General features: G+C 44.7%; 1 protein-coding gene across 1 annotated transcript in view; it reads right to left on the bottom strand.

Moving 5' to 3' along the window:
- Nucleotides 1-24,772, bottom strand: part of Fat2 (FAT atypical cadherin 2) — a 60,598-nt gene that overhangs the window by 23,285 nt on the left and 12,541 nt on the right. Inside the window, exons 4-11 of the mRNA XM_051180646.1 lie at nucleotides 22,617-22,675; nucleotides 19,945-20,256; nucleotides 17,059-17,269; nucleotides 14,564-14,703; nucleotides 12,803-13,084; nucleotides 11,162-11,372; nucleotides 3,738-7,796; nucleotides 1,522-1,718 (exon numbers count right to left, since the gene is read on the bottom strand). Of these exons, the coding sequence (XP_051036603.1) occupies nucleotides 1,522-1,718; nucleotides 3,738-7,796; nucleotides 11,162-11,372; nucleotides 12,803-13,084; nucleotides 14,564-14,703; nucleotides 17,059-17,269; nucleotides 19,945-20,256; nucleotides 22,617-22,675 (5,471 nt within the window). The remainder of the gene's footprint in view (nucleotides 1-1,521; nucleotides 1,719-3,737; nucleotides 7,797-11,161; nucleotides 11,373-12,802; nucleotides 13,085-14,563; nucleotides 14,704-17,058; nucleotides 17,270-19,944; nucleotides 20,257-22,616; nucleotides 22,676-24,772) is intronic.

Below are 24,772 nucleotides of genomic sequence, written 5' to 3'. Positions count from 1 at the left end.
CTGCTCATATTCCCAGGACAGACCACTGATCTTTAAGGTAGACCTCAGTGGCTATATCCCTTCTTCCCTCCCTTGCAGGGCAGACAGTGGCTGGGTACTAGAAATTGGTGTCCCTTTGACATCTTATTTGCAACACATGGGGTGCAGGCAAGCATGGACGCTGGGCATGCTCTGGGTGAACACATCATGCCAGCTGAACTGTGTGGCACCCATTTTCGGCCCTTTCTTCCCTGGCTTTGATGATGTTATGGACCACCTGAGGAAGTTAGGCTGAGCCTGATCCTAGCTTCTTCTAACACAGAAGAGGGGAGTCCTGTGATTAATTGGGAAAGAGAACAAAAATGGCCAGCTTTCTCCCCAAGAAAGGAGCTATCTTTTTTAGAACACTCAACATGTGCTTATCTGGGAACCCTGCTTTCAAATGTCCCAGGCTCTCTTCTACTGTGTTTTGTGTGACAGAAGAGAGAGGAGAAAGAAAAGTGACAGGGTATACATAGTCACGCCTGCCTGCTGCCTGGCACTGTATGTTTGTGTACACAAATAAGTTGAAGTGTGCATGTGTGAAAATACATACATGGGTACACTTGCATAAATACAACATTGACAGATATGGAGAACAAATGTGGAAGCTGTGTAGGTATGTGCCTATGTGTACATGAGTACATTTGTGCAGGTATTTGTCTGTGTGTGGAGGGGTTGCTAACCCGCTGTGCAGATGTGTATCTGTATGTGTAAGTATGCACTGACATGTGTACCATGACTAGCTAGGTTTTCAGTAGGCATGAATCATTCTAAGCTGAGATGTTATAAAATTTAAAATGTTTACAGTTTTAGAAATTCCCCTGAAAGTTAAAATTCAGTTATTTAAAAACAAAGATTTAAAGGGGAAAACTCTCTGGCTGCTTTATTGCACTTCTTTGTATGTGCATACATGTGTGTATATTCATGTGTGTGTCATAGCTTACATGTAGAGGTCAGAGGACAACTTTCAAGAGTTGGTTTTCTCCCTGTACCATGTGGGTCCTAGGGATCAAACTTAGGTTGTCAAGCTTGGCAGCAAGAATATGTACTGTTACTCTACCTCTGGGGTTGTGTTGCAGAAAAGTGGCCTTTGTATGATGTGTAAAGAGACTGATATACACCATGACTCCTGAAGAGTTTGCTGTATTGATAGGGCTATGATCAAGGAGTTGTCCAGAATGGTCCCTGCCCATTGACACCAGCCTAAGGTCTGCTCAGAAGATGCCAAGACAGGCATGGGCATGAATAGCGAATGAGGGCTTTCCCCCCATGTGTGTGTGCGTGTGTGTGTGTGATTTTTCATGACAGGACTTCACTGTGTAGCCCTGGAAGTCCTGGAACTCACCAAGTAGAACAGGCTGGCCTCAAACTCACAGAGATCCACCTGCCTCTGCCTCCCAAATGCTGGTACCACCGGCAAAGCTTTGTCTCTATTCTCTTACCTTCTCCCAACCTTCCTTGCCTCCACCTCCCATGCCAATACTCCCAGGGAGAGCTCACCTGTGAGCATTGCGGGCTGTTATCATTGATGTCCAGGACGAAGACCTCCACAGGGACTGAAGTCTGGAACTTGCCATCTGACGCTGTGACTCTGAGTAGATATTTGGCTACGTGCTCTCGGTCCAGAGTCTTCTTTGAGGAGATCCTCCATTCATCCCCAACTTGACTGATGCCAAACTGACCCAGAGGGTCTCCCTCTAAAAAAGGGGGGTGTGGCTATCAGGAACTGAGAACAGGCATGAACTGGGCCCTGTGTCCTAGATGGCTGTACCCCTGATTCTTCCTTCAGGATTGCTAGGGAAGACAGAACTTTCACCCCTCAACTAGGGACCCACAGTTCTACACTGAGTCTGTTTTGCAAAGTTAGGAAGCCTCTCCCGATTTTAAAGTTCTCCTGTGAAGTGAGATGATTCCTACAAGAAGCACCAGAACAAACATGGCCTGCAGGGGGAAACAAGGCTTCTATTTCTTGTGATTGGGAAATCATTAAGGGAAGTCAGAAGGAGGAAAATTTCAGATCTGAAAAAGCAATGTCTAGGCTCTGCTGAGATACTACATTCAATTAGGGAAAGAGTTCAATGAATCTAACTCTAGTGTTTAATATACAGCTAAAGACACACACTAAGTGGAGGGTGTATCATCATCTTCCAACAAGGGTGTGGAAAGATGGAGTTTCCCTCAGATTCTAAGATTTCCCAGTGATTCTGCTCTTATAAGAGCTTATAAGGCGGTGGTGGCACAAGTCTTTAATCCTAACACTTGGGAGGCAGAGGCAGGTGAATCTCTGTGAGTTCGAGCCCAGCCTGGTCTACAAAACTATGAAGAGAAACCGTCTTGAAGAAGAAGAAAAAAATAATAAAAAAAATAAAAAAACGAGCTGACTGTCTATTGCCGTCCATCATTCTGGGGCTTTAAGACTTTGGCCTGATGTCACAAGATCGTAATGCCCCCCCCCTCACTATTTCAAGTAGTTCTGGCCCTATGTGTCTCAGGAAATCTGGGGTTCCTGGTTCCCCTGAATGGCTGTACTGGCAGAAGAGAGCATGTTTATAGAACAGGGGTACATGGTACTAGGAATGAAAAGAAAGGGACATTCTATGTGAAGGCTCATCTCCATTTTCATCTGGGCTGGGTTTAGAGTCACCCGAGGAATGACCCTCTGTGAGTATCTTCGAGAGATAAATCAGAGAGGTTTAGCTGGAGAGGGGAAACCCACTCTGAATGTGTGCAATGCCAGCCTATGGGCTGGGGGCCTGGGCTGAGTTAAAAAAGGATGCAGGTGGAACACCAACATTCGTCTCTCTCTCTGGACGCAGTGTGACCAGCTGCCTCACACTCCTGCTGTCACGTCTTCCTGTCACCGTGGATTACATCCCCTTTTAAGCCATGAGCCTTTTTTTACTTCCATCGCTCTGATCACATATTTTTGTTATAGCAATGAAGGATGTGACTAATACACTCTTGGTGAAGAACCCTCTCTCAAACTTGTCTTTGGCATAACTCAATTCCACAAAGACCTGGAGTTGCCGAAATTTTTGAGTCACAACTGTTGGGACCTTGGCACCCTCAGAAGGCACCGAAAAGTAATATGGTGGTTTGAATGAGAATGGCCCCATAGGCACATATACTTAGATGCTTAGTCAGGGAATAGAAAAGTTTGGGGGCGGACTAGGAGGTGTGGCTCCATTGGAAGATGTGTCACTGGGGGTAGCCTTTGAGGTTTCAATAGCCCACACCAGGCCTAGTCTCCCTCTGCCTGATATCTGCAGAACAGGATGCAAAACTCGATTACTGCTTCAGTGTCATGCATGTCTGTTTCCCTCCAAAATGATCATGAACTGACCCTCTGAAACTGGAACCAGTTAAATGTGTTCTTTTATAGCAGTTTCCTTGGTCATGGTGTCTGTTCACAGGAAAAGAATAGACAAGTAGGTTTAGCACAATCCTTTGATCCCATCTTCTCACCTAAAGGAATAATGATCACCTCTTTGCAAAGTACTTTCTAATTTATAGGTGACTTTACAAGTTTCCCCCAGTTGGATTTTCCCAGTATCCCTTACAAGGTGAGTGAGAACAGACATGCCAAGTTTCTGAATGGGACAACTGAGATCCTAGGAGAGCAAGTGACCAAAAAGTGTCAACCTTATCTCAGAGTGTCTCCTGATAGGCTTTCTCAATGCATCTCAATGCCTCCAATCCATGATCGGCATCCTTACCTGTGATATAACAGGTGACCTGCCTGTTCTTCTCAGAGATGTCACCATCCAAAGTCTTCAGAGTTGCCACAAGTTCACCAGGCTCACTGTTTTCCACCACAGAGCCTCTATAGTCTTCAGAAGCAAACCGAGGGGGGTTATCATTCTCATCTGTGATTGATACCTCCACCAGGGCCTGAGAAGACAACTGGATGGTCTGTCCATGGTCAAAGGCCACCACATAGAAATGGTAAGTCTGTTGAGTTTCACAGTCAAGTTCTTGGAGTGTGGTAATCCAGCCACTCTCACTGTCAACAGCAAAGAGCTCGTGGATGTTGCTACCAGGCTCCACTGACAGTCTGTAGCTCACCTGTCCATCACTCCCAGTGTCCTGGTCATTGGCTGTGACCTGAATAACTGTAGTCCCTCCTGGCATATTCTCAGTGAGGAAAGCCTTATATGGATCAGCCTCAAATACAGGCCTATTGTCATTGACATCTTCCACTTGAATATTGACAGAGACCAATGATACCAAGTCAGTATCCTCATGAGGGCAATGTGCCATCAGATCAATCTGGTACCACTTAGTGGATTCATGATCCATGGCCTTCCTCACCTTCAGGACTCCTGTGTCTTGGTCCAAGGAGAAGACACCATCCCTGTTGCTCTCTGGAGTGGTACCTTGAACCAGACTGTAGATGACTGGGTCTTGAGCTGCTACTGCCTTCACAAACCCAATTTCAGAACCTTCTGGAAGGTCTTCAGATGCAGAGAAAGTATACAGAGGTTCAGAAAACTTGGGCAAAGGTACTTCATTAGGAACTACTTGCAGTCGTACTGGTACCAGAGAGTCCCAATGGGGAGGACCACCATCCTGGGCTTTGATGTTGAAATCAACAGCCCTGTTTTCCAGACCCACCAGACTTTCCTTTACCTTGACCACACCAGTGGTTGGGTTGACCTCAATGATCTCTTCAGCAAGTTCCTCTGACGAGTCTACTGAGTAGGTGACATCTGCATTCCGACCTTCATCTGCATCATAAGCCAGTACCTGAATGACCGGGGAGTCTCTGCTGACATTGGATGGGATGGACACGGTGTACCCAGATGCTTTGAATTGTGGGGCATTGTCATTTTCATCAGTGAGGATGATTTTCACTGTGCAGAAGGCCACTTTCCCCCCTCCATCCCTTGCCATAACCTTAATAGCAATCACCCTTTCAGTTGAATTTTCTCGGTCCAATTTCTGTAGAGTGGTGATCTGACCACTGGGATTTATGAAGAACCTTTCTCCTGCTAGCTTATTGATGATGGTGTAATCCACTGTACCATAGGGGCCACTGTCTTTGTCTATGGCTAGCAACTCAATCACCTTTGTCCCCACTCGTGCATTCTCAGCTAATTCAGCTTCATAGACATGTTGCTGGAACTCAGGGCTATACTTGTTGGCATTTGTGGTATTGATATATACCGGCACAGTTGCTTGGAAGACCCCATCAGAAGCACCTACCCTCAAGGTGTAAGATGAGTCTAGCTGCTTTTTGCAAAGATTGAACATAGAAATGATTCCTGATGAGCTATTAATGGAGAAATGTCGGTCCTGGTTGCCAGAAAGAATCAGGTACTCCAGGCGAGAGGTATCCCCAATGTCAGGGTCAAGGGCTTGAACTTTTAGAACCAGATGGCCACAGGTTGCTAGCTCACTGACGTTGGCTTCATACTGAGGTTCTCTGAACTCTGGGGGGTTGTCATTGATGTCAGACACATTGACAACCACAAGGGTTTCACCCGTGAGTGGGGGATCGCCTCTATCCATGGCCCTGACTTTCACATGAAAGTGTTGTTGTACTTCATAGTCCAGCTCTTGGATGGTGAACATCTCCCCCGTGCTCCCATTGATCCAGAAGAACTTAGAAACATCTGAGCCATCCTCCACAATCTGATAGGAGACATCTTGGTTCTGTCCTGAGTCTTGGTCAGAAGCCAACAGCTGGATCACGGGGGTCTTTGCAGGTAAGCCCTCAGAAACTGAAGTGGTATATACCATCTGGGAAAAGGTAGGAGGGTTGTCATTGATGTCCTCAACTAAGACTTCTACTGTGGCTTCAGAAAAGGACCCCAGAGCCGTGTCTGTAGCTCTTACAGTGAACACATGTTTTTTCTTAGATTCATAGTCCAGATGTCCTGTCACCATAAGGACCCCGGTTTTAAAGTCTGTGGTAAACAGCATCAAAGGCTCTTCCTCGACAATGTTATAGATGAGCCTCAGTCCCTCCGGACTCCGGGCCTGTGTGTGGAGAATTGGGGTATAGAGTGTGATATTTTCAGGGACTTTGACTTTGTAGTAAGGACTCTGGAACAATGGGTTGGATTTATTTCTGACAGTGACATGTACCTCTACCTCAGTTTGGAGAGGCGGGGTACCTGCATCTCGAGCAATGACTTTGAGGTGATACTTATTCAAAGCTTGATAATCAAAGGGCTTCTTAAGTGATATGTCCCCAACATAGGGGTCAATTCGAAAATAAGCATAATCTTCTGCAAACCCGTATGTGACTGTCCCGTTGGCTCCCAAATCCTTATCAGTGGCAGATACCTGAAAGAGGACATCCCCCGGTTCAGTGCCATCTTGGATGACTGTATAATAGGGCAGATGCTGAAACTCAGGGATGTTGTCATTGGCATCTTCAATAGAAACCCTGACCAGAGCCTGAGCCACCCGCTGAGGGACCCGGTCATCCCTCACTTCCACTACCACTTCATGAGTGTCCTGCTGCTCCCGATCAAATGTCACTCCTCTGGTTTGCAACACACCTGCTGTTTTGACCATATGAAATAAATCTGTACCATTCAAGAGGAAGTAGGAAAGGGTGTCATTCAATTGGTTTCCATGGACACCAAGAATCACCAGTGCCTTTCTGTGTAGTGCATTCTCCTTCACTCTTGCCCTGTAGATATCCTGATCAAATTGTAAGCTTTTGTCAAGGACTTGGGTCAAAGATATTTTTACCAGTGCAGTATCTTGATACAAACCATCAGAAGCCTTAATACTGAGCTTCCGAGAAGACCCCAGAGCAGCAGGATTAACCACAGATATTTGGCCTGTGATGGGATGAATGGCAACGGCTTCATCAGTGTTGCCAGTTTTAATGCTATAGGTGACTTCTGAGTCATCATCATTGGCTTGCACCGTGAGAAGCTTCATGCCAGGGTGAATGGGTCCCACAATTGCCACTTCATATATCTGCTCTGAGAACCTGGGGGGAGAGTCATTCACATCTCGGACATGGATGATGACCTTGGCAGATCTGGGTGCAAATAGAAGGGGTGTTCCTTGGTCATGAACATAAATGTTGAATTGGAACAAGGGTGTGTTCTCATAATCCAGCTCTGACGTAATAGTTAGGGTTCCCATGCTGGGGTCAATTTTGAAAAACTTTAAGGCTTCTGGTTCCAAGATTTTATAGACCAACAAGGAATTAGCTTCCTGGTCATTGTCAGAGGCACGGATCACTAAGGGGATATTGTCTTCATCAAGGATCATGCTGTGAGGAGGAGCTGCCTCGCTGATGTACCCTACGAAAGTTGACTTTAGGAATGCAGGAGCATTGTCATTCTCATCGATGATGTAGACAAGTGCCACGACATCTGTGAACACACCAGCAGTGTTGCGGCCTCGGATTTTCAGTTGGTATGATGAGATTTTCTCATGGTCTAAGCGCTTCTGGGTGGAGATGAGGCCGGAATAGGAGTTCATGGAGAACACACCACCTTTGTTCCCCTCTCTTAATTCATAAGTCACCTCAGAGGAGCTTGTAGCAGAGATGAGGAGGATTGGGGAGCCAACAGGGACTGATTCTGGGATCTCTATGAAATATTCATCTTTTGAAAAGATGGGAGCACTGTTGTCGGAGGGGCAGATTTGAATGACCACCATAGCCAGGTCATGCCTCTGTGGGGAGCCTTGATCTTCTGCCTTCACAGTTAATGTATGCCTAGTGTGATGGACACGATCTAGTCTTTGGGCTACTGTGATGGTGCCTAGGAGGGCATCAATATTGAAGAAACCTTCACTGTTCCCTGAAACAGAGAATAGGACAAATTGAAGTTTACCACATTTTCAAGAGAAACCAGCCAGGCTTCTCAGGTCAGTCAAGAGGCTATGGCACCAAACAGGGACAGGATAAAGTCTGCATCTCACTCACCCTGGATTTAGTATAACATATATGGAGTAAACACACACTACCCAGTTCTGAATGCCATCCACTGTGGTTGCTTTCTACGTGCCAAGATTAGAAAGTCTCTGGGATACCTGAACTACAAACCAAAGCTGTCACCAGTAAGTCTTTGGAGCCAAGAAAGAGGACTTAACACTTAGCAAGGAACTCATGCTTGCCCCTGAATTCCATTGACATCTTTTGTAGGAAGAGCTTCAGTTGAATGGTAAGCATTCAAAGGCATCCCTTGAATTGCTTTCAATAGCTATATCCGCATACTTAAAGCATGGATCTGCAAACATGGAGTTAGGCTGCCAACACGAATGGCGACTTCAAAGGCCACTCTTCCCTTTATGGCCTCCCATTAGAAAGTCTCTCACCATGCTTGAAGAGTAAATCAGGAGGCAGGTAGGGAGGAAATGCACAGTAGCCAGACTAAGAAGCATCTACATCAGCACTTCCCACCCCACCCATATCTCCCAGTCTTGGCCAGGCTCACATCATCTTGATAATTTCTTTTCAATATTTAGCCTTTGATCAATTATTTCATGATAGTGCTACTTGAATACTTTCCTTTAAATTCACTCCATTTTTTTTGCTAGTGAACAATAGCATATATATATATATATATACATATATATATATATATGCACACACACACACATATATATATATATAGTTTTCTTATTTTACATATCTATCTCAGTTCCCTCTCCCTCCCTCCTACCCATGCCCCCCAATCCCCATCCCATCCCATCCCCCCCTCCACACTCCACAGGGAGGGTGATGCCTTTCAGGAGGGATTATTAAAATCTGTCAAGCCATTTGAAGGAGGGAGGGTCTAGGCTCTCCCTCTTGCCTCTAGGCTAAGGGAGTATGCCTCCTTGGGGAAAGTGCTCCCAAAGTCCTTTTGTGCTTTTAGAAGGCAACTTCATACTGAACTTTTAAAATCATTTTGGCTATAATTCAAGAGGGTTATTATAAAAACAAGTCAATGAAAAAAATCATATTAAACTCTATTAAAAAAGGTATTCCTCACTATAAAGTATATGGACTGAGACCTATCTCCTGCCTTTGGTTAAACAAAACAAAACACCAACAACAAAAATCCAAGTGTTAGATATGGGCTAGGAATTCTCAAATTTAACTGAGGCTTGTAGCAGAATTTGATCAGGAAGTCTGAGTGGGAACCAGAAATATGTGCTTCCTCTCTGCAAGAATACCAGAGTGACAGGGAGCTTGGTTGGTCACCACAGGAAGCACAGGCCCCATGTGGAGACAGGGAGGTAGCTTTCTTTCTTTGTATCATACATGCTTTTTTTCCTGAGCTTTGTCATAAAACCTCCCAGCTGACTCTTCCACTATTCAGATCCTTCTCACAGGATGATAGGTGGTGGCTATGGGGTGCATGAGCCAACACCAGGCTTAGGTAGCTCCATCAAATGTAGCTAGGTTAGCCAGGCATGCTGGTACATTCCTGTAATCCCAGCACTTCAGAGATGAAAGCAGGAGGATGAGGAATTCAAAATTATCCTTGGCTACATAGTGAGTTTAAGAGCAGCCAGGGCTACATGAGACCCTGTCTCAAAAATGAAACAAAATAAAAAGTACCTAAGTTAACTACCTAAATATAAAGCTAGATATTTCTCACATTATATTGTTGAGATTAAAAACAACAACAACAACAAAAACAGTTAAGGCACAAAATTGTAGATTCATTATAATCTATTTCAGCACTACCAAAGATGCTCAGGAAAGATGGACAGGAAGTACATTGACAGTTATCTCTGGGGTTGGCATTTAGGGCTGCACCTTATATTCTTCATACATTCATGTACCTCCTGTGTTTTCAAAAATGAACATGAGTGGTTTCTATAATCCAAAGACTATTTAAAGCCAATATTTTAACATTTTGTTACATTTATTCATTTTGCATGTGCATGACACTTAAAGGTCATTACATGCAGTGGAGGTCAGAGGATGACTGTGACCATCAGTTCTGTCCTTCCATCCTGTGGGTCCCGGGGAGTAAACTCAGATCATCTGGTTTGAAGACAAGTATCCTCACCCATTGAGCCATCTTACCAGCCCCTTAAAACTAATCATTATCTGTAGAATAAATCTGCATCATGAGGGATGCCAATGAGATTAATTGAGATAAGATATGTTATTATGTTTCATAATGTATATTTCAGAAAATAAACAATGAATGTGTCATAATTTATATTCTTCTTTATAATGGTATTCTGTCATGTGGGTAATTATTTCTCCCAAAAAGGGAATGTAAAAATCTCTGATTTTTGAGATCCACTCAGCCAGCATTATGCTCTGAGAAGGTACTGAAGAATCTCGATCATCTTTCTCTTTCTGTAGTGTTTACTTTGTGAAGTGTCATCATGAAAAATAATGATTGAAATGTCATTTATTATGCATTTTGTCTTCTAAATAATCACTAGCAATTTGTGGGATACTGGATATTATCATTTTGTCACATTACATGGATTTTTTTTTTAAGATTTATTTTTTTAAGTGTGTGTGTGTGTGTGTGTGTGTGTGTTTGTGTGTGTGTGTGAGTGAGTGTAGTATCTACTGTGGCCAGAAGAGGGTGTCAGGTTCCCTCTCTCCAGCTGGAATCATAGGTGAGAAGCCCAATGTGGGTAGAGCCAAACTTGGATCCTCTACAAAAACAGTATGCTCTACATTAACAAATGATTGACACTTCTCAGTGACAGCCAAACCCCTGGCATTTGCACTTTGTATAATTTGACAAATATACACTTTTCTTTGGATTTGTTCAGCCTTATCACACAGGTGATATCCCCAGTTTTTAGAGGAAGAAAATAATAAAACAGATGCCAAGTCAATATGTGATCTGAGCAGAAAATAAAAGTCTCTTCTAGAATGAAGGCATGAACCCGGTAAAGCACTTTCATATCCCCTCTAACACACAGGTGCATGAAGTCATTACATTCTAAACACATTTACAGCCTCTATGAAACATTCTATATCATCACTGGTGGCTTGTATCATATTATTCACAAAATTTTCCATAACTTGAGAGCACATTTACCATTTTTGCAAGAACATTGACACATGGAATGATCTAGAATGGTCATCTGTTACTACTTAGAGAGCTGGTACTTGAGTAATCTGTAGAGTTGTGCCTCTACTGCTGATGCTTATCCAAGACTCTTGTCTCATCCCTTAAGCTCAGAGTCAGGCTCTCACCTTTTAGAAAGGAATAATGGACTTCAGCATTGGCTCCCCGGTCAGCATCCACGGCTCTGACCTGCAGCAGCTCTGTGCCAGGGGCGGTGGTGTCAGGAACATTTGCCTCATAATGGAGCTGAGTGAAGTGAGGCGGGTGGAGATTTCCATCCTCTACATGAATGGTCACCCACACAAAGTTCCTCTTGATGGGCATCTCTTGGTCTCGGACCTAACACAGGATTTAGCCAAGTGAGCAGTAGGCAAAATCGAAGGAGGCAGGGTCAGAGGAGTCAGGTCAAAGGGACAGAATGCCAGTGAACAGGCTACCTAATTTCTGTGGATTCCTTTACATTTCTCTTCAGTCTTTGCTTTTATAGACGCTTCAGTTATTGGTTGTTTGGCTCAGCTGTTTATAGATAACTTCCGCTTTAGGAGAAAGGTATAATAAGCAGAAACACAGCAGGTCTCAGACTATTGAGCTCTGTTTATTTGTTTTTCAGGACATGATTTCTCTATATAAAAGCTCTGTCTGTCCTGCAACTCATTTTGTAGACCAGGTTGTCCTTGAACTCACAGAGATCTGCCTGCTTCTGCCTCCTGAGTGTTGAGGGTAAAGGCATGCACCACCACCTAGTTTATGAGCTCTTTAAGATGCCAACACATTAACATGTTCTGTGGTCATGTAGATTTGGGGGGCACTGAACTAAGTGAAGCCACAGGGCTTTCTTGGTGGAAGGAATTCTCAAATCCTTCAATGTACATTAATATTCCCAGAGGATGATAAATTACCCTGTAAGAATCCTGACCCTGAGACAGGAGGTGAAACTCCAGGTTCCTCAAAAATAACTGTGTGGTAGTTAGCAATTTTTTTCTTCCCCTGTGGGGTGCAGATACAGGTAAGAGGAATGGGCAGGGTCAGAGCTGGGGTAAGTGGTGAATGTAGGGTACAAAATTCAAGGAGGCTCACATTCTCAGAGTCACAGAAAGTTAGGCATCTGACCTAGACAGGGAGTCCTCCTTAAAAGTTACATCTTCAGGTTTGCTTGCTTGATTCTTGTCTTTGCCTTGGGCTACAATGTCACTGGGTTCCTCCAAGGTCTAACAATACATGAACCTACAGGGCAGCCATAACATCACAGAGTGGGCAAAGGTCCATTGTAGATATTTGGGGTGAGTCCAGAGAAAGCTGGGGCTGATGGGAGAGTCCTATCTACCCTGCATCTTCACTCCAGGCATCCCCTAGAGAGAGTACCTCTGGCCAGCTGCGAAATATTCCACCTCTGCCCCAGGGGTTATGCTATGAATGTCTACATATGTGCTTCATCAGGGACCAGCATGTTACCACTCTACTTACATGCAAGCTCGTGGTGATTTGAATGTGAAATGAACTCACAGGCTCAAATGTTTGAGTAGTTGGTGCCTAGACTGGGAAGGTTGTGGATGGTTTAGGTGATGAAGTCGTGTTGGAGGAAGTGGGTTGTTGAGGGTGGGTCTTGAGGCTTTACAGCCTGACCTCTCCTCCTGCTCACCCTCTGCTTCCTGAGTGTAGATGCAATGTGACCAGCCAGCCTCCTGCTTCTGTTGCCTGCCTTCCTCTGCCACGAAGGACTGAACCTTCTGGAACTTTCTCTCTTAGGTTGCTTTTGTTAGGGTACTCACCATAACTGTCAGAAGGTGCCGAGAAGGCTGGGAGTGCAGGTCCAATCTCCCCACCGTCACCAACACTCCACTGCTCGGATCCAGCTGGAAAAGGCTAGCACTTCCAGGGTCCTGGCTACTGTGGATGGTATAAATGAGGGCTTTGCCATTGTCTTGATCTGTGGCCTGGACTTGGAGGAGTTCAACCCCAGGCAGTGTGTTCTGGGGAACCCTGACGTCATAGTGATCCTGCAGGAACTGAGGCCGGTGGTGGTTGATGTTGGCAATCATAAAGATGTGGACCTGGGCAGTGGGACAAGACACAAAGAAGTCGATTGTGAACTGTGGGCACGGGGATGGTGCTTGATGGGATTTCACTGTCCCATCCATGTTGGCAGTGTCTGGGAAGCAGCTGCCAATCTATTCAGTAAGTAGCTACTGAAGATATGATAGGATTTCAAAATAACAAGACTTCAGATACCAAATTGCCTAGTAGATTTTGTTTGTTTGTTTGGTGGTTGGTTTTTTGAGACAGGGTTTCTCTGTGTAACAGTCCTGGATGTCCTGGAACTTTCTTTATAGACCAGGCTGGCCTCAAATTCACAGAGATCCACTTACCTCTGCCTCTCAAGTACAGGGATTAAAGGTGTGCAACACTACACCTGGTACTTATTAGATTTTTTTTCTTTTTTCTTTTTTTCTTCTTTGAGACAGTGTTTCTCTGTGTAGCCCTGGCTATGCTGAAATTTGCTCTGTAGATCAAACTCAGAAATCCTCCTGCCTCTGCCTCTTGAATGTTGGGATTAAAGGCATGCACCACCATGTCCAGCTTGCCACTAATTTTAAAAATACCTATATTTAAATTGGACATGGTGGTGTTCACATGTAAATCCAGTAGATGGGAGTCTGAAGCAGAATTACTATGAGTTTGAGGCCATCTTGGGCTACATGGTAAGTTTCAGGCCAACCCGGGGTTCAGAGCAAGTCCCTGTGATGGTTAATGTTAATTGTCAACTTGACACAAACTAGAATGGCATGGGAAGGGAGTATCAAAGAGGTGTTGTTCAGACTAAGTTGGCTTGTAGACACATCTGTGAGGGATTATCTTGATTATATCAGTTGAGATAGGAAGACCAACCCAACATAGTACCATGCCCTAGGCAAGGGATCCTGAACTATGTAATAAAGAAAGCAATGGAACACTAGTATTCATGTGTTATTTTATTGCTTTCTACTCTTGACTTGTATAGAATGTGGCCAGCTGCTTCAAAGTTCCTGTGCTGAAGGGCTACAACCTGGACCTGTGAAACAAATCAACCCCATCTTTCATAAGTTGCTTTTGTCAGGGTATCTTATCACAGCCACAGGAAGAGAACCTGTCTCAAAGAATAAAACCCAACAGAACAATTTCATTAGGCCATTTCTTCAAGCAAAACGTGTAAAATCCCAGCATATGAAATGGCTTTACTCTACAATAGGTAGAGTAGAAGCTGAAAGCTCCATGACCTGTCATTCCTCATACCCACTGTAGCTCTTATGGCAGACTGTCTTTAATTAAATCGGTTTGTTTGCATAAATTCTCTCAGTATATGGCATGTAGAATGGGGAGAAATACTCCCACAACCACAGAAGTGGAGTGTGTATCAAGCAAGACTGGTACCCAGAACTCAAATTCCAACTTTTTCGAGGAATCGCACATCAGTCAAAGGCCTTCAATAGCCTTACTCCAAGTTCACTTCTTATTTCCTCCCAAACCGGGAGCTCTTGACTAAGGCCTCTCACCTGGGTGGCAATGGTGTGGAACCCATCCGTCACCTCCACAGTCAAGTTATAGCTTGACTTTCTCCTTGTATCAAGAGGCCTGGCTATGACAATGCTGCCTGTGGTCTTCTCGATGTCAAAGTCCATGTCCTTATCCCCATCTGGAGGTGGGAAGGAGCAGATATGAGCATCAGCAACTTAAGCAACTGTATAGCCTAACCTGAATTTGGTCACAGACCTAGAGCACAGACCTTAGCTGACTCTGGCTGGCAAGACTGTAGATATCCAAGGAAGAGGCTAAATCAGAGAGTCAAAGACTATTTGGGAATAGTAGCTACCTGCTGATAGACAGCTTATTTCCTTAGGTCACCAAAAAGATGTTACACTATCTGTCTGATCATCAAATGATCTAGAGAAAAGCGGGTTTGTGGGGGGGTTGAAGAGCCCTGCAGGAAAAAAAAATAAAAGCTGCTATAGAATTTATTCTGTTTCTGGGATTGTTGTGGCTTGAACATGTAGTGTGGCCCATGGCTCATGACTTGAATGCCTGGTCCTCAGATTGTGGCACTCTTTTGGGAGGGTGTGGAAGCCCAGGAGGTGGGTCCTTGAGGGGACCGCTGAGTACTTTTTGTCTCACTCTCTGCTTCACAGTTGGCCATAAAGTGAACAGCATCCCTGCCCCACACATTCCTGTTGCCATGATGGTCTGCCTGAGCACATGGATCCAAGACACCCTGGAACCATGAGCCAAAAGAACCACTCCTTCTTGAGATTTTATCACAACAGAAAAGTAACTAACACAGGGATTAAGACACAGCAACAATGAAACCAGACATCATAGCTTCTTATTAGACTGTGCAAACTGCCTGTGACAGACATAAGGACAAGTAAAAGCAAGTCCGACCAACAAGAAGAAATAGATTATTTTAAAGTCCAGATGAAAAGGTTCAAGGGGTGGAAGAGAAAGATAAGGTAAATATGGTGTTGGGGTTAGATACAACTAAACATGAATGAAATGCCAGGAGGGCTGGAGAGATGGTTCAGCACTTAAGCAGTCCTCTTCCAGAGGATCCAAGGTCAGTTCCCAGCACTCACGTTAAATGCATTATAACTAGTCTGTAACTCCAGTCCCACGGTTCAGAGGCCAAATGGCTTCTGCAAGTACCTACACTCACCTGGCACATCTACAAATATGTACACATCCTTAACAGTTAGAAGATTTTTTTTAAAAAAAAAAAAAAAAGGTAAAGAAAATGCCATAAACAAAATATTTTTAAAAAGGATATGAAGTTGCAGTGAATAAATTTTAAAATATTAAAGATAAAATGAATAAATAAACTATAGAACAGCATAAAGCTCTTTAACATCTTCTAAACAGAATTCTGTTTAGTTATGTAAAACTATGTTCACAATGTATTACAGCTAAAATATAAAGTAACATTTTAATATAGCATTGTGTGTGGCCATAAAGAAACACATCAAAATGATAACAACAGATTGTATTTGGTGTTTGTTTTCTTCTCTGCACACATTTCTGTTTCCTAAACCTTATTTTGATTCATGTATTAGTTACATATTGAAGGGGGAAAAAACTCAGACAATTAAAAGGGCAGAGAATAAGAACTGGCAGCAAGACTAAGAAGATGTCAATGGTCTTGGGCCAGATGAGTGTCCTACCCTGCCTCTGACCAAAGCTGGACTCGCTGCAACAGGACTCCATAGTCCACGCAAGTGCTGAAACAGAGATCTTAAAGTTCAAATTTCTGGACAGGTTTCAGAGAGTCTAAAACACCTCTACATTTATATACAGATTGACATCCCTGAGTGTGAACATGTGAATCAAAGTTCCGAGAAAGGAGACCTAAGCATTCCTCAATTTCCCAAAGGGTTCCATGACTCGCAGGTAGTTTTTTTTTTTTTTTCCTTACTAAACACACACACACACACACACACACACACACACACACACACACACACACACACACACACCCCAAACCTTGACAGAAAGGAATACTAGAGCAGAGCCACCCATCAGAGCCTGGATCCAAGAGTCAGTTAGAATGACAATGAGATTGGGCACAGTCAGGATGTGAATCACTGACAGAGAATAAGGTCTTGGGTTCAGCCTCATGCAGACACACAAATAAGAATGGGGCACGGGACAGGCAGAGGGAGAATGGCCCCATGTTAACCTCAAGCTCAGCCAACACAGTCAGCTCTGTACTGACTTGGTGCTTTCTCTTCTGACTCTTGCTGGACTATTCATTTTAGATCTCCTAGGCGTTTGGAATAACTAGGATCACCCATAGGATCACAGATGGTCCATCTGAGGCTATAATAGAAGAGGCTTAGTAGATGTGTTGTTCCTTCTACACAATGTTCCAGAGAACCAGGGGAGAGGCGATGACCACTCAGAACAAAAGGAGGAGCTGTCAGGGAGCATGACCTGGGGAGGGAGAGGATATCACACCAGGGGCAATGTAAAAATAGAGGGATTTGTCCTCCTTGGTCCTCACCTGAGATATGGAACCAGAAGAGGCCAGGCCGTCCCTCTACACTGATGACTCCCACCATGTGGTTCACAGGGTCTGTCTCCATGACTGTAAAGCTGTAGTGGGGTTCATCAAAGGACAGTGGGATGGAGGATGGCCGAGGCTTGGAAATCCATTCAATGTGTAGCCGGACGCTGGTGGAGAGGGCTGGTTGCCCACTGTCTGTTGCCTTGATCTAAGAAGACACCAAAAGCCAAGTTGAGTCACCATGGAAGTGGCCTTCTACTCGCTCACTCATCCATCGGGCACACATTTGAATGGCAAAGATAGAAAAGAGCTGTTAGTCACTAGGCAAAAACATCTAGCCCATCTCTTGGTTAAGTGGAAAAACACAAACAAAAACTGGAATAGTTAATATTGGTTGTCACCTTGATTGGTGTTACAGTTTGAATGAGAAATGTCTGCCTTTGGCTCAGATATTTGAACACTTGATCCCCAGTAGACAGCACTGTTTGAGGAGGTTGTGGGACCTTTAGGAGGTACACCCTTGCTAAAGAAAATATGCCACTGGGGGTGGGCTCTGAGAGTTTATTGTTTGCCTCATTTAATGTTCTCTCCCTCTCTCTCTCTCTCTCTCTCTCTCTCTCTCTCTCTCTCTCTCCCTCCCTCCCTCCCTCCCTCCCTCCCTCTCTCTCTCTCTCTCTCTCTCTCTCTCTCTCTCTCTCTCTCTCTGCTCCTGCTGCCATGCCTTCCCAGACATTAGGAAATTTATCCCTCTGGAATCATAAGCTAAAACAAACCTTTTGTTTTTAAAGTTGCCTTTTGGCCATGGTATGTTTCTCACAGCAACAGGAGTAACTAATACAATTGGATTGATCAGGTAGTAAGGCATGCCCTTGGGCACATCTGTGACAGCATTTCCAGAAAAGATTAGATTGATGAGTCAGTCCCTTGTTGGGTTGTTGGGTTGAAGCTTGGAATGACGGGAGCTGGTGAGAGGAGGGGTGGACTGAGTCAGAGGTCACTCGGGGCACATCTCTGGAGACTCTATCTTGCTTGGCCCCCACCTGAATCTCCTTTCCTCAGCTCCCTGGACAGCCATGAAAGCGAATATTTTTCCTTTGCCACATAATACTACCACGGTGATGTTGGCCCAAATGGGCGTGATGAAGAAATCATGGACAAGGATAAATCTTTTCTCCCTTAAGCTGTTCCTGTCAGAGATTTGATCTCAAAGACGAGAAGGACTAACCAAGATAGCCACTATATCTTACTGCACACTATGAGTTTATGCTCATAGAGCTCATACCACTGCCAACAAACACAAACAGACTCACTGAGCTCTGCTTTGATCAGTCCTCGACCTAAGAGCTCTGGGTGCAGTGTTTAACCCTCGCTGCAGCCCTGGGAGACATACATAAATAATTTATCTCTCCTTTGTAGGCAGAAACAGAGACTCCGTGTAAAGAATTCATACCCTGAGTCATGTGACCTGCCAGCAACAAGGCTGGGTTCAGTTTAGTGGTGTGGTGTGAGAACTCATGACCTGCCTTTTGACACACGGGCATCTTAGCCTCACTTTCTAGAGATTCAAAAGACTTAAATGGCTTGTCTGAAGAAGGGGAAGGGGTCAAGGTCAGCGTCTCCAGGCAGAAGCTGATACCCTTCACCCAAGGAGGCCCATGGACTAGTTCTCAGAGACAATCTGTTTACTTTTGCTCACGATTCTCAGAAGCCTTTGCCTTGGCTCCCCCTTCGATTCTCATGGTTAGAGGGTGCTTATGCAGGAACGGCTGGAACATACTGGAAAATCCAGGGTGAGGGAAACTCACTAAGGCAGGTTTAGAACAAGGGCTTACTCTGAGGACAACTGGTCCTCAAATCCACAGCCCCGAGGATATGGTATCAGACAGGCCGTTTTCACTTGAAATGGTTCAGGATTTTAAAAGGATTTTAGGGGTTGGGGATGTGGCTCAGTGGTAGAATGCTTGCCTAACAGATGCCACGTGGCTGTAGTTGGGTGAAAACCCAGTCGCTGGGGAAGAGGGAAACGGGTCAGCAATTAAGAGCATCTGCTGTTCTTGCAGAGGACCCAAGTTCAGTTCTCAGCACCTACATACATGTAGGCAAAACACCTATAGACATAATAAATAAATAATTAAAATTTTATTAAGAGGTAGAGTCTATGGGCAGGGAGACCGCTCAGTCAATAAAGTGCCTGCCTTCCAAGTATGTGAATCGAGTTCTATCCCTAGAACCCAGTTTTTAAATAAATAAATAAATAAATAAATAAATAAATAAATAAATAAAGCACCAAAAAAAGTTGGTGCTTGTTTGAAACCCCAGTGCTGGGGTGGCAAACACAGGTAAATTATAGCCTTAGTGACCAGGTACCCTGACCTACTTGCTGGGTTCTGGGTCAGTGAAAGACCCTGCCTTAATAAACAAACAAACAAATAAATAAATAAATAAGGGGGAAAAAACAAAAAAACAAGACAATACTTGAAGAGTGATAATTTGAAGCAGGTGGATCTCTGTGAGTTTGAGGCCAGCCTGGTCTACAAAGCTATACAGAGAAAACCTGTCTCAAAAAACAAACAAAAACCAAATAAAAATAGTGATAATGCATGCACATACCCACAGAAATGAGTGCTAACTCCACAAGAGCATGTGTGAGTGCACACACACACAAGGTGGAGGGAGGGGGGTGCAACTCTCAGGAATGTATTAATGCTGGTCCAGCAGAGCAGTTGGGAGTGTCTCTCAGGAGTGAGCCTGGCCTATCCTCCATCTCTTCAGCTAAAGCAGGTAAAAAGAAAAAGAAAGAAGGAAGGAAGGAAGGAAGGGAGAGAGAGAAAAGAAATCACCAGCCACTTCTCCCTCTGACTCTGCAAAGCCTCAGCCACTCACCGTTAGGATATTGTACTCTCCTGCCACAAAAGTGCTGCTGGAAGTCACTACCCCCATGACGGGGTCAATTCTGAAGCCCTCCTCATCACTCTCCTCAATGCTGTAGGTGATGCTGCCATTGAGACCTTCATCTGGGTCTGAAGCCACCAGCCTGTACACAGGCCCCAAGGACAAGGGGCTCAGTCTTTCAGGAAGGCGGACATTGAAGAGCTTGTGGGAGAACATGGGTGGGTTGTCATTGACATCCAAGATGCTCACCACCACTCTGGAGGTGGACTTTAGGGGGGGCTCTCCGTTATCCAGCACAGTCACCTGTAGACAGAATGGTGTGTGAGCTCCTGTGATGGCACTGGAAACAGTGTTTAGTACTACCACAGTCCTACCTTGGCTTCCACCGGTCCATGAGTAGCCACTGTTAGAGCTGACTGCTGTTACTGAAATAATCTGACCTTGGAACAGCAAGAACATTGAGAACCTGAAGAAGTCATTGTTAGGATGTGCTGGGAAAGCCTGGCCTTCATGTAGAAAACCCCAGGCCTCTTCCCTTAATATTATTATTATTATTATTATTATCATCATCATCATCATCATCATCATCATCATCATCATTGTCACCATCACCATTATCATCATTATAATTTGGCTTGAGAGTGTGTTTTCTGCTTGGGCTAGAAGGTATTTTGCAGGAATAGGTGAAACCTGGGTCAGACAAGCTGCCCAATATATGAAATAAATCCAACTTCAGAATCCTGCTCTATGGGTGCAGGGACACAACCCTCCTACACATCCCTAGTCCTGAGGAAATGGTACGAGACAAGGTATTCCATTCGCAGTATCTCAGAGACTGGGATGTGGCTGAGTGGTAGAGCTCTTGACTAGCATGGACTTGACCCTCACTCTGCACATGAAGGAAGCAGTTTGGAAGGACTTCTAGAGCAATGGTTCTTAGCCTTCCTCATGCTGAGACCCTTTAATACAGTTCCTCATATTGTGGTGATCCCAACCATAAAATTATTTTCGCTGCTCTTCATAACTGTAACTTTACTACTGTTAATGAATCACAATGTAAATATCTGTGTTTTCCAATGATCTCAGGAAATCCTTGTGAAAGGGTCATTCCACCCCCAGGGGATTGTGACCCACAGATTGAAAACCACTGTTCTAACTTCAAAGATAACTAAACTGGGAACTCAAGCTCACTTGCTCTTAGTGACAAATGCTTTTCCTTCATTTTTCTTTCTTTCCTTTATTTTATTGTTGTTGTTCAAGGATGTCAGCCCAGGGCCTCATGCGTGCTGTGTACATATCCTCTCAGTGAGCTGCACCCTCATTTTTCTCTATTTTTTTTTTATCTTGATACAAGGTCTCTCACTAAGTTGCACAGACTGCCCTGAATTCCTCTGTAGCTCAGATTGGCTTTGAACTTGAGATTCTCCTCCTAAATAGCTGGGATCACAGGGAAAGAGAATCTCAGAGCCTGTAGTATCGAAAAGCAAATATAACCGCCAACCTGTTAAGGAATATGCATTCTGCCCTCCGGGTGGCCTTAAGGCCAGAAGACATGCCTACATGTGGGTCATGGGCTGCTCAGGAGGGGAAATAACTAGATTTGTAACCTCTACTAATTTATTCCTGTCTAGAGCTCTGTAGGCACCTTGTACTAGGTACTCAGGTGATCTTAAAGACACACTAGGAAAAACACAGATCTATCTGTAAATGGAGTTCTTAATTGGTCTAAATAATAAAAACCCAGAGTCAGATATAGAGGAAAATGCTGAGAGATCAGAGAGAAAGAGGAGCAAGCCAAAGCCATCTTTGCCTCTTAGCTTCCCAGACGGGTGGAAAAACATGAATAGAATATTAGGGACTTTTCTTTTTGGTAGAGATGGAAACCCAGATAAACAGAATACACACAATAAAACATCTATGCAGTTGCCTAATGGATAAGGTTTGGTTTCCTAAGCCAGGGATTGTGGGTTCATGTCCCATCTGGGGTGCCAGCCTGTCCATGATGAGATTTACCCACAGCATCTGTACCACCTTAAGTGGTGAATCTTGAGTAATGCAAGTGCCTGTGAAAGCAATAGTCACTGCTACTACCTTAACAGGAAGCTGGAACTGAAGGAATCTTGAGATACAGTCATAGACATTTTGTCCCCAAATAACTGATCCAGCAATGCTGGTAAAGTTGTCATCTGTGAGAAAAATATCAGATGTTTCTTTTGCTACATCAGTTCTAGCTATGTCCATGGCAAATCCAGCACAGATCCAGGAGACAAAAGACTTTTATCCTGGCCCCACATCGATCATAGTGAAGGACCATTGAGTGGTTTGTTCTCCCCAAGCCAGGAGGGATGGGCTAGAAACTAGACCTGACAAGCACACACTCCCACTCCCAGCACTCCCTTCAGGCATTGCTAGTTAACAGAGACTTCCTGCCCTGAGTGGATATGGTTTCAGATGCCTTCCCTCCTCAGTACTGAAGAGCTAGTGAAGACCTAAGCATCCTTACCGCCAGCCACAGAAAGACTCAACTGAAATAGATCATCCTGTCCCACCTCAGCCTCACACCCCAGCCACAGCCACAGCCCTGGAGCCATGCAGCTGGCTGCCTACCGCTCCTCAGTCTCCTGGGGCTTCCAAAGGCAGTGCCTAGCTTCAGCACCACTTACCTCCAGGACATGCTCATCTTTGTTCTCTCGGTCTAGCTGTCTGGCAGTGGACAGGACACCTGGAAAGGGATGGATGGAGAGTAATATGAACAAAGGGCTCCTAGGGTCTTTTTTACTAGGTTAGGCTCAATACCACACACAACTCTCAGGTGGGGGTCCTGGCTTTTTGGAAACTTTTAGAGCTCTGGGAAAATGGAAGAGATTGTGATGACGTGGCGGACATGAACAGGAAATTTGCTTACGTTCCCACCTAAGTCCATTTTCACCATGAGGCAGGAGTGATGGGTCCTGCCTCAGACTCCTGAATGCTGGGATTATAGGCATGTGATACCACACCCAGTCCCTATCCATAGCTGAATGGGATTTGTAGATGGGCTTTCAGGAGGTAACTGGGGTTAGGTGAGGTCATGAGAGTGGACTCCCCATAGGGTATTAGTGGCTCTTTAGAAAGAGGCAAGACTTGACCTAACACACTCACTCTGCTTTGCAAGATGATGCCCTCCACTAGGGCATCAAGAAGCAAGATGCCCCCACAAGATGCCAGCGCCATGCTCCTGGATTTCTTAGCCACCAGAACCACTCAGTTCTCAGTTCATGCAATGGTCTGAGACAGCAGTCCAGAAACTTTCGGATATCTTCAGACCATGACCTCTATCCTCATCTTCCTCCCACCTGGAGGTTCTCAGGCCACCCTCACTGCCCTGGTGCCCTCCGAGACTGCTGCTTATCACCACCCCCTCTACTGTTTGGCTACACCCAGCAGATTTTTCCCTCCCTTGAGCAGCCAGGGAACCTATCTACCTGCATACACTTTACTCTTTTGTGCCGTTCCTACAATATTTATCTGTAAATGTTCATGGTCCCGATGGGCTGACTTCCCCAAGGTCTAGAACAAAATCACATTTCTCTTTACAACTCTCTATAGCTTTAAGGCCTCATGGGGGCAACCTCTCTGGATAAGTGTATGGACACAAACAAGAACTCTTTCATCCATTTAACAATTACTAATTGACTTTCTACTGTACTCTATGGTACTGCCAGGACTGAAAACACTAAGGCAGGCAAAAGCAGTCAGCTTTCCTTTTTAGGGATCTGTGGAAGTCTAATGGACATGGAAAGTTAGTGAACAGTTACTTGAATGAATACAGGGGCCTTGTGGTACATTGGCAACACTAGCAGGTGTTGAAAGACCTAAAAAGTAATGTTAATGATGGACTAACCTGGAAACCAATTTGCTAGCTTCCTCTCACAAGGCCCTGAGATAAGAAGAATTCACACTGCCCCTCCTTTCCTGTGAGTCAACAGGTGGTAAATAGGGTCAAGAGATAGCTGTAACTCTGGTTTGCCCAGACAAGATTAATTAGCACACCTGAGGCCTAAGGTCTGCTGACCCTAATAGCGAGACCATCCGGCCTCCAAGGGTCATGTACTCAATGGACAGAGGGTCCCACCCCCTCCCTAAGCTTGTGGGGTTGCCTTTAAAACCACCTGGGCCCAGGGGAGGGGGCTTCTCCCTAGCCTGCATGCTGGAGGAGCCCGTTTGCACAAACGTTTCCTGTTCATTAAAGCCTCTTGCGTTTTGCAACAACTGGACTGGACATTGAGTTCTTGGGGTATCGACCGAACCTGGAAGACTCCTCATTCTGAGGGTCTTACAGTGTGTTACAATGTTAGGAATACAGCTGGCTGGATTCTGTGGGAGACTAGATGCCACACAGACAAAAAGAGAGGGGAACTGGACATGTAGTCAAGTTTTTAATGCCAGACAGGCAGATCTCTGTGAGTTCAAGGCCAGATTGGTCTATTTAGCAAGTTTCAGGCCAACCAAGGCTATTCAGTAGGAGAGGGGATAATGACTTCTGACTGGGGCAGTAGCATGTGCTAACCCCCATGTTAAGAGCCTCTATGGTCCAAAGCAGCTACAAATGAAAATTCCTGAGGAAGCTGTGTCTGGGTATTAACAACAACAACAACAAAAATCTCCTGGAAGGAGTCGGTTTGCAGAGACTGATCGACCAATTGGAATTTCAGTCCTGTGGGAAGATTGGAATCATGTAGGTTCACAGGTGAATTACTTTATCTGGGACAGGTTTTAGCTTCTAGAACAGCCATTTCTTGTCTCACTCTGTAGCTGAACTATAACACCTTGTGATGAT

Source organism: Phodopus roborovskii, unplaced genomic scaffold (assembly GCF_943737965.1).
Source record: "Phodopus roborovskii unplaced genomic scaffold, PHOROB, whole genome shotgun sequence".
Classification (NCBI taxonomy): domain Eukaryota; kingdom Metazoa; phylum Chordata; class Mammalia; order Rodentia; family Cricetidae; genus Phodopus; species Phodopus roborovskii.
This window is presented reverse-complemented; position numbering and strand designations above follow the sequence as displayed.